The sequence below is a fragment of the Ananas comosus genome, linkage group 14, assembly GCF_001540865.1.
Source record: "Ananas comosus cultivar F153 linkage group 14, ASM154086v1, whole genome shotgun sequence".
NCBI classification, from domain to species: Eukaryota; Viridiplantae; Streptophyta; class Magnoliopsida; order Poales; family Bromeliaceae; genus Ananas; species Ananas comosus.
This window is the reverse complement of record NC_033634.1, coordinates 10,318,281-10,333,027: the sequence shown is the minus strand read 5'-3', so window position 1 is coordinate 10,333,027 and position 14,747 is coordinate 10,318,281. Positions and strand designations below refer to the sequence as shown.

The 14,747-nt window shown below is 39.2% G+C and overlaps 2 protein-coding genes across 2 annotated transcripts; one reads left to right on the top strand and one right to left on the bottom strand.

The window, feature by feature from the left end:
* Positions 3,888-8,002, top strand: LOC109720273 (phosphatidylinositol 4-kinase gamma 5-like). The gene is made up of 2 exons (XM_020247264.1): positions 3,888-4,093; positions 5,344-8,002. Exon 2 carries the CDS (start codon positions 5,625-5,627, stop codon positions 7,572-7,574), a length of 1,950 nt encoding a protein of 649 aa, XP_020102853.1. The 5' UTR covers positions 3,888-4,093; positions 5,344-5,624; the 3' UTR covers positions 7,575-8,002.
* On the bottom strand, positions 8,333-13,185 carry LOC109720274 (biogenesis of lysosome-related organelles complex 1 subunit 2). Its single transcript, XM_020247265.1, has 2 exons — positions 13,013-13,185; positions 8,333-8,865 (listed from the first exon to the last, which is right to left on the bottom strand). Exons 1-2 carry the CDS (start codon positions 13,136-13,138, stop codon positions 8,596-8,598), a joined length of 396 nt encoding a protein of 131 aa, XP_020102854.1. The 5' UTR covers positions 13,139-13,185; the 3' UTR covers positions 8,333-8,595.

Here is a 14,747-nt window from a genome sequence, read left to right as displayed (position 1 = left end):
CACCCCCCCTCACAGAGGCATCTAAACCCCCCACATTTCTCTCTCTCTCTCTTTCTCTCTCTATCTCTATCTCTCACTGATTGTTCTCGTTGTCTTTGTCACAGGTCAGTCCTTAGCTCTTAATTTGCAAAGTAGTCGCGCCGACCGTGCTTGTACAATGGTAATACCATCTCTTACCCTCTCTTTTGTTGTATCCTAGAAATGTGGTATGTCTTGAGTTTAATATTTTTGTAAATTTTATTATATTACTTTAGAACTCTATATCTGGCGACTGTGTTCTTTTCTGTATCCATTAGGATGAAAATTTTGTCGAGAACAATAATGTACCACGATATATTGGTGGCCGTAAAGAATTGGTTGCGGTCCGACGCGATTACATGCCTCTCAACCGAAAGGTAGTTCATTTTTTAAAGTAAAGACTTATAAAGGTCCGCACACATGTTTGCTTCCAATTCTGAATACAAGACATCGCAACTGTACATCATCATTCATATGTCAATTTATATTACCTGAAAGCAAGGCTTACTATGAGTCCTATGGAAATTCAAGCTTGAGTTCAGAGTGAGTTACACGTTAGCATATCATATAGCAAGGCTTGGCGGGCACAGAATAAAGCACTACAAATTATATACGGTAGTTGGGAGCAATCATACTGCGATCTTCCTCGATACTTCTCTATGTCGGAATCAATAAATCCTGGAACTATTACGAAGATTGATTTTATTAGTGTGACGAGCAATACTAGAATGTTTTCACGAGCCTTTTGGGCTTTTGCACCATCGATTCATGGTTGGGAGTATTGCCAGCCATTACTTAGTATCGATGCTACCTATTTGTATAAAAAATATAGAGGCCACGCATTAATTGCCACAGGTGTCGATGCCAATGGTGGTTTATTTCCGCTAGCTTTCGCAATTTGTGAGGGGGAGAATGGTCGAGTTGGGAGTGGTTTTTAAGTTGCCTAAGAAGGTATATAACAAGATCTCGAGTTATTACACTAATTTCAGATCGTTTTAAAGGGCTAGTGAACCTCGTTGCACTTGTATTCCCACCATCTAAAGGTCATGCTCATCGATGGTGTTTGCGACATATGAAGGCCAATATGAATATTCATTTCAAAGCAAAATACTTACTTAAAATATTTTATCGAATTGGGAATGCTTCAGAAGAACGACAATATTACGCATTAAAGGAAGAATTGAAGGTTATGGATGAAGAAGCTCGGCTTTGGGTTGACAATCTTCATAACGATAGGACATACTGGACTAAAGCTTTTGATGGTGGTCGACGATTTGGTATTATGACAACTAACCGATCGGAAAGTTTAAATGGGGTGTTGAGGGGAGTTCGCACCTTACCAATTACAGCTTTTGTGATGGCAACATTTCATCGAGTGGTAGAATTTTTTCTAAAACATTGGGCGGAGGGCGCTGTAATGTCTACGCAATTTGTGTCGACTGTTGAAAACACCATCAATAGCCGGATGAGAAGTGCTAGAGTATATACAGTTCGACGATAATTTCACGAGTTCGACATACTTACTGGCGGTGATGATCAATACCAAGTGATTATCAATGGAAGCAGTTCTACATCAGATATTCCAAGAGGTGGAGTACCAGATATTCCAGAAGGTGGAGTATTAGATGTGTCCTACCAGATATTCCAGGAGGTGGAGTATTAGACGTCCTATCACATGTTGCTGATAAGATGGAAGCAGTTTTGGAGACTTTACCTACGCTTGCACACACTGTACCTCCACGACTAGCAGACTATGGTGGAGCATCGACGTTCAGCCATACACCAGTATATAGTCCACCGAGGCCATCATCACCGATAGAGGAGCCACCTTATGCTGATGTTATGGATCCGGCACCAGCACCAGTACCACAGGATCCACCTGGAGCAGTTGATATTGTTTATTATAGGCGCCGACAACATATGCAGTCTAACCGTACAGATCAGCTCTCCTCTTCAGCTCCTCCACGGCCAGACATACTACCGATACCTGCTACTGCTGTGATTGAGCCGGTTATTGAGGGTGCTGCTATCGAGCATCTGGACCAGTTGGAGATCTTGAAGCCTTTTGATGAGCATGGTGTTGATCGTGGTCGCGGACGTGGTAGGCGACGTGGTCGATGGAGTAGGATGAGAGCATGATATTATATTTGCATATTGTAAAACTTGTTTTAATTTTGGATATTCTGTTGTGATTATCTGGTATTTATACTTTATTGAGATTCTGTTGGTAGTGATATGTATATTGTACTGTTGTATTGTGATGCTGTGATATTGTATTGTACTGTTGCGTTTAAGTATCTGTATTGTATTGTTGTGTTGTGACGTTGTGATGTGCATTGATTTGATTTTTTGCGCAAAAAATATGGCGATGTTGTGATGTGTATTGATTTGATTTTTTGCGCCAAAATAATTTGCGCCAAAAAAATGGCTAAGTCTGGTTAGTTGTATTGGACACGGTGAACTGTTCACCGTGTTTAGACACGGTGAACCATTCACCGTGTTCAATACAAATAACTCACGTAGTCATTTTTGGTCGGGTATTTTGTATTGGACACGGTAAATAGTTCACCGTGTCCAATACACGGTGAATAGTATACCGTGTTTAGATGCGGTGAACTAATCACCGTGTCCAATGTATTATTCACATCCTGACTTGGGTGTGTATAATACATTGAACACGGTGAATGATTCACCGTGTTCAACTTAAACACCTGGCCCCAGCTCCGCCCGCGTGGCCATGACGTGGCGCTTGCGTGGCAGGATCAAGGCCATTTTTGTAAATAAATTTTTGACATGACTAATTTAAAAAATAAAAAATTGTTAGGGGGCTATTTGCAAAAAAAGCCCGATAAAAATATATTAATTTATTTTTCTTCTAGAACAAATGAGAATAGTTTGCTTATTTCATTCTCTTCATTAAAATCATAATCTTCCAAAAATATTTTTATAGAATTTTTCTGTATTTTAGCCGGCCTAAAAAGGAGAGAAATATATATATGTATATATATATATATATATATATGTATATATGTATGTATATNTATATAAGTATTGGGCGTTTTTTGTATATATATATATATATATATATATATATAAGTATTGGGCGTTTTTTGCATTTCACCCTCTCAAAAAAGTTTTTTTTTCACAAATTGCCTCACTAATTTTATAATTATAATTTTTGCCCTATCTGTGCCACGCAGGCGTTACGTCAGCGCCATACGAGCAGGAATGTAGGATGTGGAATAAGTTGAAAACGATAATCCATTCATCGTGTTCAGTGAATACATTGACCCCACGCGCAAGTAATATAATATACACTAAATACGATAAATTATTCACTGTGTTCAACTTATTCTACATCCACTATCTCTACTCGCGTGGTGCTAATGTGTCGCATGTACGGCGAAAATAGGAACAAAATTATAATTATAAAATTAGTATTGCTATTTGTGAAAATAAATTTTTTTTTTGAGAGGAACGAACGCCCAATGGCCGCCCCCCATCTTATCCAATCGCGCTCTTCCACGTCACCCTACAAATCCAACGGCTCTGATCATCCGACCCGCCCATCCGACGGCCGAGAAGCTTCTTCTAGACCCTTCCACGCGAGCTGACCCGGAAACTAATCGAATCCCATGTAACCCCACAACCGCATAAAACCCTCCCGCGGTGAGTTTAATCCCACCCGTTCAAACGCTGCTGATGCGGAAAATGAACGGCGGATCGTGTTGTCCGCATAATTAATTATTCTGGGGATACGCACGCTGAGCCTTTTCGTGATCTAACCATGGTTAGTGTTTTAACCCCACCCCCTCTTCTCCCGATACTACGAGCGGGTTAGAGAGAGAGAGAGAGAGAGAGAGAGAGATTAGGGTTTTGGTGGTGGTGGTGGTGGTGGGGGTGGTGGGGTTTGGATCTCGTCGCCGCCGCCGCCGCTCCGGCGATCTCTCCGCCGTCGGATCGGCTGTCCCCTGATCGGATCCCGGCCGTCCATTCCCGTCGCGGCGGCGGATCGGACGGCCGTGGGTCTCCCGGTCGGTCCCGGCGCTGTCTCCCGCCGGAACTCGGCTCCCCGGTGAGTTTGGATTCTCGACCGTGTAGAGATTCGCGGGTTTGGTTTGCTTTTCTTGGTTCTATGCAACTGTGGATTTTAGGGTTTTGTGGATTTGGTGTCGGTTTTGTTCGGATTTGTGGATTTGGTCGTGTTTTGATTCAGCTCATATGTGGATTTTGTTGGAAATTTTGGTGAAGTTTAGTGGTTTGAGTCGAATTGGAGTTATCTAGTTGGGGTTTTTACCCGAAATAGTATGAAATTTGATCTATTTTTTGGTCGGTAGGAGTATATTTATTCCGTTTAAATTTTCTGTAATGATTTAATTGTTTTCACGTAGAAGTGGGAATCTTTCCTCTTATAACTTTCCCCCTTTTTACTCTTATTTTAATGTTTACAATTATTATCAAAAAGATTCTTTTTTTTTTAAAGAAATTAACTGTGCGTATCACGTTTTGATGTTATATTATTTAGGTAGCTTCCGATTTTTCAAATCATTAATCCTATTTTTATAAATTTTTTTGGATCAATTAGCCATTTTGGAGGAAATTTTGTGCATATATGTATATATAGGAATTAGATCTATTACTTTACGAGTGGATAGTTTCGTTATTTAGTTGATTGTTCCATGATAACTTGTTGTTTACATGAATTTGTGGTTATTTTTTCCCCCTATATTTTCCCCCCTTTTTGTTTATTTATTTAGTTATTTATTCCTAGTAGAGTTTCAGTGTGGGGTTGTAATAATCTATACGTAAATTTCTTTTAAGATTTGAGAACTGAACCACTAATTTTCTCGATTCATCGAATCGAAGCTTTTTGATGCATTAAAAAGTTGCCTTTTTTCAAGTTGAAATTAAATATTTTGAAACTCTTATGGGTTTTTAAGTTTCTCACTTCTTTTGGCCTTATTTATTATGCCCTTACATGTAGTAAATTGGTTCCAAAACCCTAGTTTAGTGTTTAGGGTTCCAAAACCCTAGTTTTCTCTTTCCTCTTAGTTCTTTTGTTATATCTTCAGTTACTTACTTTGTGGTTTTGTTTCTGTAAAGCTTAATAGTAAAAAACCATCATGGGTGTTGCTGTGTTGAGCCTAGACCACCCACCCTATGTCCATACCATTGATTTTGATTAATGAAATGCTAAACAATCTAGATTTACGGTAGTTCATAAGATGTTTCCTGTGCAAAGTTTCTTTTTTCGCACTGCGGATCTTAAATCTTGGTGAAGGAAATGCGAGATCTTGAACTCACTGTTTCTTTTTTTCCTTGTAGGTTTCTGGTTACGATGGTTTCGTCGGCACACTGACTAGATGGCTTGAGAGGAGTTGTGATCTTCGCCTCCGCTCCAGTCAGTTGCCCCTTTTTCTCCCGGTGGTGTGAGGCGTGTGACTGTTGCTACCCCTGATTCATGATTGTTAGTGGGTACCGCCTTCCGCTCTCCTTAACCGCGTCAGACTCCGTGTTTGGCGCCCGCATTAAGAAGAGGCGGAAGGCTCTCCATCCGGTGGCTGTCCCCGCTCTCGACAGCCTCGCCCGACGGGTCTCCTCGTTCCATGTCGCCAAACTTGGACAGCCCTGTTAAGACGCAGATGGCGGTGGCAGTCCTTAACCGAAACCCTAACCCTGGCGGCGAGCTCAATGGCGGCACCAAGAAAGGTGAGGGGAAGCCGGTGGGTCGGAGACGGGTGTTTGTACAGACCGAGACAGGCTGTGTCCTGGACATGGAATTGGACCGCGGGGACAACGCCCATACGGTCAAGAGGAGACTTCAGTTAGCCCTGAATGTTCCTACAGATGAGAGCTCCCTCGTGTTTGGTGATCTCGTGCTGAAGAATGATTTGAGTATTATCAGGGGTCACGCCCCATTGCTTCTCACGAGGAACTCGATGCATAGGAGCACCTCCACTCCATGCTTTCGTCCGAGGGATTCCGAGCAAAAGGATCAGAGCGGTATTGTTGAGATACTGGGCTGTTCTAGCCGATGTGCTCGGTTAGAGCAGCTTGTCAAGGATGTCGTGAAGGCTATCAAAGGTGGGGTGGAGCCGATACCTGTTCATAGCGGACTTGGGGGAGCATACTACTTTAGAAACAGTAAAGGCGACAATGTTGCCATCGTGAAGCCAACTGATGAAGAGCCATTCGCACCGAACAATCCGAAAGGCTTTGTTGGGAAAGCCCTGGGACAGCCGGGTCTGAAAAGGTCCGTGCGCGTCGGCGAGACTGGCTTCAGAGAGGTAGCTGCATACCTGCTGGACTACGATCACTTTGCTAACGTCCCTCCCACGGCCCTGGTCAAGATTACCCACTCGGTATTCCATGTGAATGATGGTGTAAATAGTAATAACCCCAGGGGCTGCGACAGGAAACACGAGGTGACCAGCAAGATTGCTTCTTTCCAGCAGTTTATACCTCATGATTTTGACGCTAGTGATCATGGCACATCAAGCTTCCCTGTCGCCGCTGTCCATAGGATCGGCATACTTGATGTCAGAATCTTCAATACGGATAGACATGCTGGAAATCTCCTAGTTAGGAAATTTGATGGTGCGGCTGGCAGATTCGGGGGCCAGACAGAACTGATCCCTATCGATCACGGCCTCTGCCTCCCTGAGAGCTTGGAGGATCCGTACTTTGAGTGGATCCACTGGCCACAGTCGTCGATCCCCTTTTCCGATGATGAGCTCGACTACATTGACAGGCTCGACCCTACCAGTGATTGTGAAATGCTTAGAAGGGAATTGCCGATGATTCGTGAAGCCTGCCTTAAGGTTCTGGTCCTGTGCACAATCTTCCTCAAGGAAGCGGCGGCTTTTGGCCTCTGCTTGGCAGAGATAGGCGAAATGATGAGCAGAGAGTTTAAGGGGTTTGATGAAGAGCCGAGTGAGCTCGAGGTAGTTTGCATGGAGGCTAGGAGGATAATAGCAGAAAGAGAAGAATTTTCGCCGAAACTAGAAACAGAGGATAATGAGTTCCAGTTTCACATTGACTTTGGTGAGGAAGTCGACAGTTACAGATCGCCAAGATTGTTCAATTTTGGAAGCAAGGGGTTGAGCTTTAGAAACCCTCTATCTAAACTGGAGGAGAGCATCGAGGAGGAAGAGGAAGATGATGAGAATAACTTAGACATGGAAGAGGTTACTAGCTTCTCTGCTGTTCATGAGCGGCTTCCTACTCCTTCGAAACTCTCGGTTTCGTTAAAGGGTGTTAGCCTCACCGAGAAGAATCCACGCAACAAAACCCTAGCACCAAAAGGGCATAATGCTACTGGGAAAATTAACAATCACGGCAGCGATCCGGCTGGCGGCGGGAACAGCAGCAGCAGCGCAAACGGGCAGCTTCCGGGGAGCACGAGCTTTGTGAAGCTGGTCGACATGGGTGACGAGGAGTGGCTGGCCTTCCTCGAGAAGTTCCACGATCTGCTGCAACGTGCGCTCCGCGACCGCAGGTGCGGGGCTGCCGGCCAGTGGCAGAAGCAGAGGCTGGGCACTTCTTGCAAGTTTTGAAGAGTTAGGAAATTAGAGGAAGAAGGATTAGTAACCGCCCGTTGTGTGTATGCTTTGTGAGTGTGTTGGTGTGTTGCAGTTTGTTGTTTGTGTTGCCTCCTAGTAAAGTTGTAATGCGCAGCGAAAGGGCCTTAGCAATAACAGCATGAGAATGCGTCGAAAGAGCTTGCCGCTACTGTGGATATTGTGTTTAAGTGCAAGTGAAATGGTAGTTTACAAGGTCGAGGTGCGTAGTGTGGGAGCCTGCCTCTCTGATTGCTACGTTTTTATGTTTTCCTTAATAGGGACATAATTATCCGAATAAAGCAGATAAAATGCAGTGTATATTTGGTATTTTTATGGCATTATAGTAAGTATCTCTGGCTTTTGTTCCAGTGTGTTAAACCTAAATAATTGTTCTTCTTCTATGGTGCTGCTTATTTTTCCTAGTCAGTGGTTGAGGATGATTTATATTCTGAGTGGAGCTTTTCTTGGAATCTTAAGATCAAAGAAAGGTCTTGCTGGTTTCTTCTGTCAGTTACCTTTTCGCCATTTGTGGTGTCAAATTCTGCCTGCCGTCGATTTCATAGTGCTGATGACATGATGTCACATTGCAATCACGTTGCAAACTTGCTGGTGTGGTACGGCACGGTGCATTCCGTGCAGCGCCGATCATAAAAATGTGTCTCGACATACGATGGCATAATTTTTTTTTTTTTTTTTTTTGCATTAGTATATTTTAATTGTTTATTATATATCTTTATCAAATATAGTAACCGTACTACTTAACTCTCTGGTAGAAAAATGAAGAGATTGTCAATAACAGAAGAGCTCTCTCTTTCTAACTGCAGTTATTACACAACCTGCACAAAAGTGCTTTTTTACCTAACCACTCACTCAACATACACAACAATTTCTACACCCACCCAAATCAAATGATTCTGATCTCCATGACAAAGAAAAAGAACAAGGAAATATCGAGCAAAATCATCGATCGGATCATATCTCCAAGAAGACCGTAAAATTTAACCCAACAGAAATACTAAGGCGGTGTATTATGATGATACGCGGATTGTACTTTATTTTCTAGTAAGGAGACGTATTTATCGAGCATCGAGACAACAGCTTCGAACTCGGTGACTTGCTGGTCTATACGGTCGATTCGCTGCACGAACTCGTCGAAGCCACGGCTCTTCTCGCCGAGTTGTTCGACAAAGACTCTTAGCCCGGATGCGACATCTCCGAAGGCGTTGTACTCTTCTCCTACTCTCTGGTTCATCTTCTCCAGCAGCAAAAGTTGGTTATTTGTTCCCTGAAATAGAAAAAATTTCATTTACGTTGTAACGAGTAGGGTGGATTCGAGCACGGTGAAGACGACGGCCGTAAAAAGACGCAGCAAGACGGAATTTCGAATGTACTTAACATACCATGTAATGTACATGAGATAAATGCATGAGAAGAGATTGATTGATGATTAGATTTTCAAAGATAATGTGATGCTGAATATGAAACGTTAATTTAATTATGCTAAATTACTCTTTTGGCCCTCAAGCTATGAGGCGCGTGACACTTTGGTCCTCAAACTTTAATTTGTTTCAATTTCTGGCTTGAATTTTGTTAGTTGTTGTAATCAAATCCATAACACAATTTAATTGATTAAATATTGATATGTCACTCATGTGGAAGTAATTTTACATCTTAATCATTCTCGCACTATCAATCACAACACTGCTATATTACTTTCATATTAGCGACACATCAATATTTAGTCAACTAAATCAGATTGTGGGGCTTTATTGCAACAATTCAAAAAGTTTGAATCAACAATTACAACAAATTAAAATTTGAGGATCAAAGTATAGCATGCCTGATAGCTTGAGGACAAAAAGTGCAATTTAGCCTAAGTTTAATTAATTAAAACAATTATTAGATAATATCTAATATACCAGTCAAAACTTCAAAAATATCTAATATATCTCTGATTAACCAAAATGCCCCCATTGATTTCCAAAAATCCCTTCAAATATCCCCAAACACTAGGGTTTACTCAAATAGGATTTGGGGTTTAGAAGGGTATTTTGGTAATTTTAGGGCAAATTTGGAAATTTTGAATAGTCGTCAGGGGTAAATAAGCAAAAGCCCCTTAATTATTATATATGCTGGACTACAATAAACAGTTTATGCTTCTATTCTTTTGAATTTAGAATCATTTTTTCAACTAGAATCATAAAAAATGATTAGAATTTCATTTAACACTCGCAGTTCTGCTTATTTAGCAAAAGGCGTCGATCTCGCTTATTCTTTGAATGAAACCTTATTATTTTGTGCAAGAACGACATCCGAAGGTGTTGTTTTGTATGTTATTAGCTGATTTCAGTTTACTATATTTTTAGCTCTTTTAACTTCCAAAAGCCCAAGTGCTAGTCGGTAGGCCCAAATCAATCATCTGAAACCCTAAATAAGTACAACATATAGAACCGACCACGACACAGTTAGAACTTAGAATATAAGAATTGTACATGGTTTGAGAGTCTCTATCCATGGCGCGTGCAACAGTAACCTAGCGTGAGAGTAAATTGCTCGTCATCGTGACCAACCTTACACCACCTCTCTGGTCTCAAAACCCTGAACAAATATTACCAACCTCTCCACCTACTGCCTCTCTGCACCTGACGGAACTCATCTACTAAAATCTGCCCCGAAACCCCAGTGGTTGTACATTAGATCCCCTGAAAAGATGCCTGCAGCTTGAATCTGGAGTCTCGACAGACCAACTTCATATCAATCTAACATCAGTTTAAGTATTTATGATCTATCAACTGCTAAGAAGCTGCTAAGTGGGTTAAACCCTAGTAAAGGCTTCAAAGATTCACATTTCACTGAAAAGATTGATCTAACAAATAACAGTCTAACAAGAAGAGCCATCATTGCATGCTCAAACAGCATACATTCTTGACCGATCAATACTGTATAAGAAGTACTACTAAGTTTTAATAGCAAAAACAAATAATAATACGAGTCCTCATCAACCAACTATCCTTCGGCTATTTCTATTCCTTACCTTACTGTAATTTCATAAGCTGAATGAGAACACAAGAGACACCTTAGTCAACCTAGAAAACTGCGCTGTGGTTTTCTCTAAGTGCAAAGAAGAAGAAACTTAATTATGTGTCACAAACAGAGGAGCGCTGCAAATAAGCGAAATTAAAAGTCGGTAAAAACATACAAAATTGATATGAACTATGGACCGTTTTGATTTGGCTACCCAGTCTTTCAATTCATTTGATTAGAGTCAGTCGATGGCATTTTGACTTCAAAATTTAGTTGCGAAAATTGCATGAAATATACTAATTAAACTTGTAAGGATAAACGACACCTTCAAATTTTGAAGTCAAAGTGTCGTTGACTGGCTCAAATCAAACAAATTGAAAAGTTGGATAGCAAAATCAAAATTTTGAAAGATTGGATTAGCCAAATCAAAATGGTCGACAGTAGCTCACGTTAAGTTCTATACATTTTTACCTTAAAAGTTTTCAGTATTTCTACAGACAGTAGAGTAAATTTTTAGATTTTAAGTATGTCTTAGAAAAGTAGCTTAATAAAATGCATGTTAAACACCATAACAGAGAGAGAAAGGAGGTAAAAGTATGAAGTCTCAATCGAAAGACTTTTTATTATAATTCCGTGACAATGAAGGATGAAAAGTGAGAGATAAACATGAATGAAACATTCCATGGATTAAAATATCAAAACTAATTGTTTAGTTTTAAATTTTCACAAGATAATACCCAACATTGGCTAATGTAATTAAAGACATTGCGATCACAATAAAAGTCCCAGACGCAAACATTTCTCCTAAAATAACTTCGTTGTTAATAATTTAAAAGGAGAAAGGCGCTAGAGGTACGAGAGCCCTCTAACCTAGACTCAAGGTGCAAGGCATATGCTTGAGGACGATGAAGCACGCACGTGCACTGACACAAATTGTCGTTTAATATATATATATACACTTACTAACTAAATGACATATATAACCGCTGTAAACAAATTAAAAGTAAGACGAAGAAATATAACATATTTTTAAAACTGTTTGTCACAGAAAACCAGTCAGTCCAGCACTGCAAGTTGGTACATCAACCAAGAATTACAAAATACCCGAAACTCACATCATACCTACATATATAAAGCAATCTACGCTCGCATCTAAGGTTTCTAAACCTGTTGACATAAACAATTGAAATCCTCTTTTGAAACTCAGAATCTGCAACTCAACTAGACGCGCCTATTTAGCATCTCAAACAGTGGCCAAAACATGCGCTTGAGGCGTGGCGCCTTTTCAAACTGTGTCCTCAATCGCGTCATTCCTGCATCATTCTGATGCCTTTTCTCTTTCTATCATCACACACCACATCGAAATTCAGATCAAGGTGTCACTTCAGAAACCCATCTCTTGCCTAGAATAATACCTAACATTAGTGCCTCTTTTTAAAATTTTTTGCCAGTGACATAATATGAAGCTGCCAGAGAACGGCATTTCTATATTTTATATTCAACACTGCCTCTCAGTTTTGGACTCCAGACTTTTTGATCGTATTAAGAAGTGAACTCGAATTAAATGAGAGAAAATTAATCAAAATAGGAGCCTAGTGGGATTTGAATTCACGAGGGTCCTGACCTCCGGCCCTGATATCATATAAGACAATCATTTATCTACAAAAACTTAAGCTGCTAGATAACGACATTTTTATTTTTTATAGTCAACCCTCCCCCTCACGTTTGGATTCAAGAGTTTTTAATAGGTCTAAGACGTGAACTCGAATTAAATGGGAAAAAATTAATCACAGTAGGAGCATGGTGGGGTTTGAACTCCGCATGGTCCTGACATCCTACTCTGGTACCAGATGAAACAACCGTTGATCTACAGAAACTTAAGCAGTCAGAGAACGGTGTTATTATATTTTAAATTCAACACTACCAGTCACGTCAGAGCTCTAGACTTTTTGATAAGTCTAATATATGAATTTGAATTAAATGGGAGGAAATTAACGATACTGAGGCCCCGATGGGGCTTTTTAACACTCGGAACGGCTTGTTTAGACACCGTGTGGAACAACCGTTTATCTCCGAAAAGCTTAAGCTGCCACAGAACGGCATTTTATACTTATATTTTGTATCTATATATTCAACACTTCCTTTCACTACATTTGGGCTCTGCTCAGGACGTGGATTTAAATTAAACGAGAGGAAATTACTGAAAGTAGGAGTCCGACGGGATTTAAACTCAGGTCTGACCGACCTTCTGCTCTGCACTGATATCATGTGAAATAACCGTTTATCTTCGAAAACTTAAAACTCACAGAAAATAATTTTTTTTTATTTTTGATATTCATAATCAACAACAGCAAATAATCATCCATTCCTAAAATAAAAAAAAAAATTAATAAAAAAAAAGAGAGAACCTGGAGCTCGCCCTTGACCATGGCGGAGATGGAGGCGAAGAGATCCTCCAGCGACTCCGCCAGGGCGGAGGAGTCGGCGCCGGATCCAGACTTCCCACGCTCCGATGCGGACATCGTCGCGGACATCGTCGCCGACTTCTCCAGGCGCAGGCCGACTCCTCTCCCCTTTTAACTAAACCNAAAACTTCCAAGACCACCCCTGTGGGTTTATAACTTCTCACTTTAGTACTTTGTGATTTAAAGTTTATCTAGTACCCTATAGTTTTTTTTTTTTTAATCTTTTTATTATCAATTTTATTATTATTTTTTCGTTAAATCAGTAATAAAGTCAAAACTAAAGGATACTAAAGTAATATTTGATAAACCTAGGTAGGATATTTGAAGTTTTTTTTGTATATAATTTAACGAAATATTAATACAAAAATTGATGAAAAGATAAAAATAAAACCACAGGCATGGAACACTAACTTAATATATTTTAAACTACATGATACTAAAGTGAGAAAATGCGAAACCACATGTGGTATTTAAAGTTTACCCAAAAAATTTTAAAATAAATTAAAGAATAAATAATTAAAAGATAAAAATTAAAATCTACGGCTTGTGATGGGCCCAGACCAATCTCAAGCCCACATTGGTCGGCCCATTTTCTGTTGGTCCAAAAGTGGAGGAATAATTTTTGCTTGCACCATTTTCACAGTTTTTTTTTTTTTGNATACCACCCCGTAGTTTCGTAGTTTGTTATTTTAATATCCTATGGTTTAAAGTGTATCAATTTAGTATCCTATGGTTTCATTTTTCTCTGTTAATATTTCATTAAATTATATACAACAAACTTCAATCACTCCAACTAAATTTATTGAATATTCACTTTAGTTCCTTTTAGTTTTAACTTTATCACTAATTTAACAAAAAATAATAATAATAATAATAATAAAAAGAGAGAAATAAAATTGCGGGGTATTAAATTGATAACTTTAAACCATAGAATATTAAAATAAAAAAATACGAAATCACAGAGATGTTATTTGAAGTTTTTCTCTTTTTTTTTTTAATTGAAAGTATGAACCGAACTGAACCGAACGGATTATTAGTTTGTTTGGTACTAAAAGAATTATTTTTATTTACTTTAAATCTTTTTAAACTACTAAAAGTAAGATATAATTGGAATTAATTTTATATTGAAAATTATTGATCTAAACAAAACTATAATTACTTGATTAGTTGTGAATTGATAGTCACTGGCGCGAGTGACAAAATACCTTGATAATTGATGCCCAAAATCTCAAATTTTTTTAAAAGACTATTAAAATTTTAACTAATTCGATTCAAATTACTTTTTAAATTTTTAAATTTTCAAACCAAACTGATTTCAGTCGATTCAGCTCAGCAATTCGATTTGAACTACAAATCCTGTCGGAGACGCTTACGAAAAAGAATTTTAAATGCATTTGTATAAAAATAAGAATCAAAATCAAAATCGAAATCAAAATCAAAATAACAAAATCTCCACACACATTTAGTTTAAGGAACAACTTGTTACCCGGACAAACTCAACAACTCTTTCTCAGACTCTTTATTTCAACTTTATTAAACTCAATTGAAAATATTTTTGTCCCCAACTTTTTCACAATTAGATACTTAACCTTTAAAATTAGTGCTATTAAATTTTCAACCCTTGGATAAACGAATGTGCAGTTAGAATGATAATAGTCTCCTAAGGTTGAGCAGATGA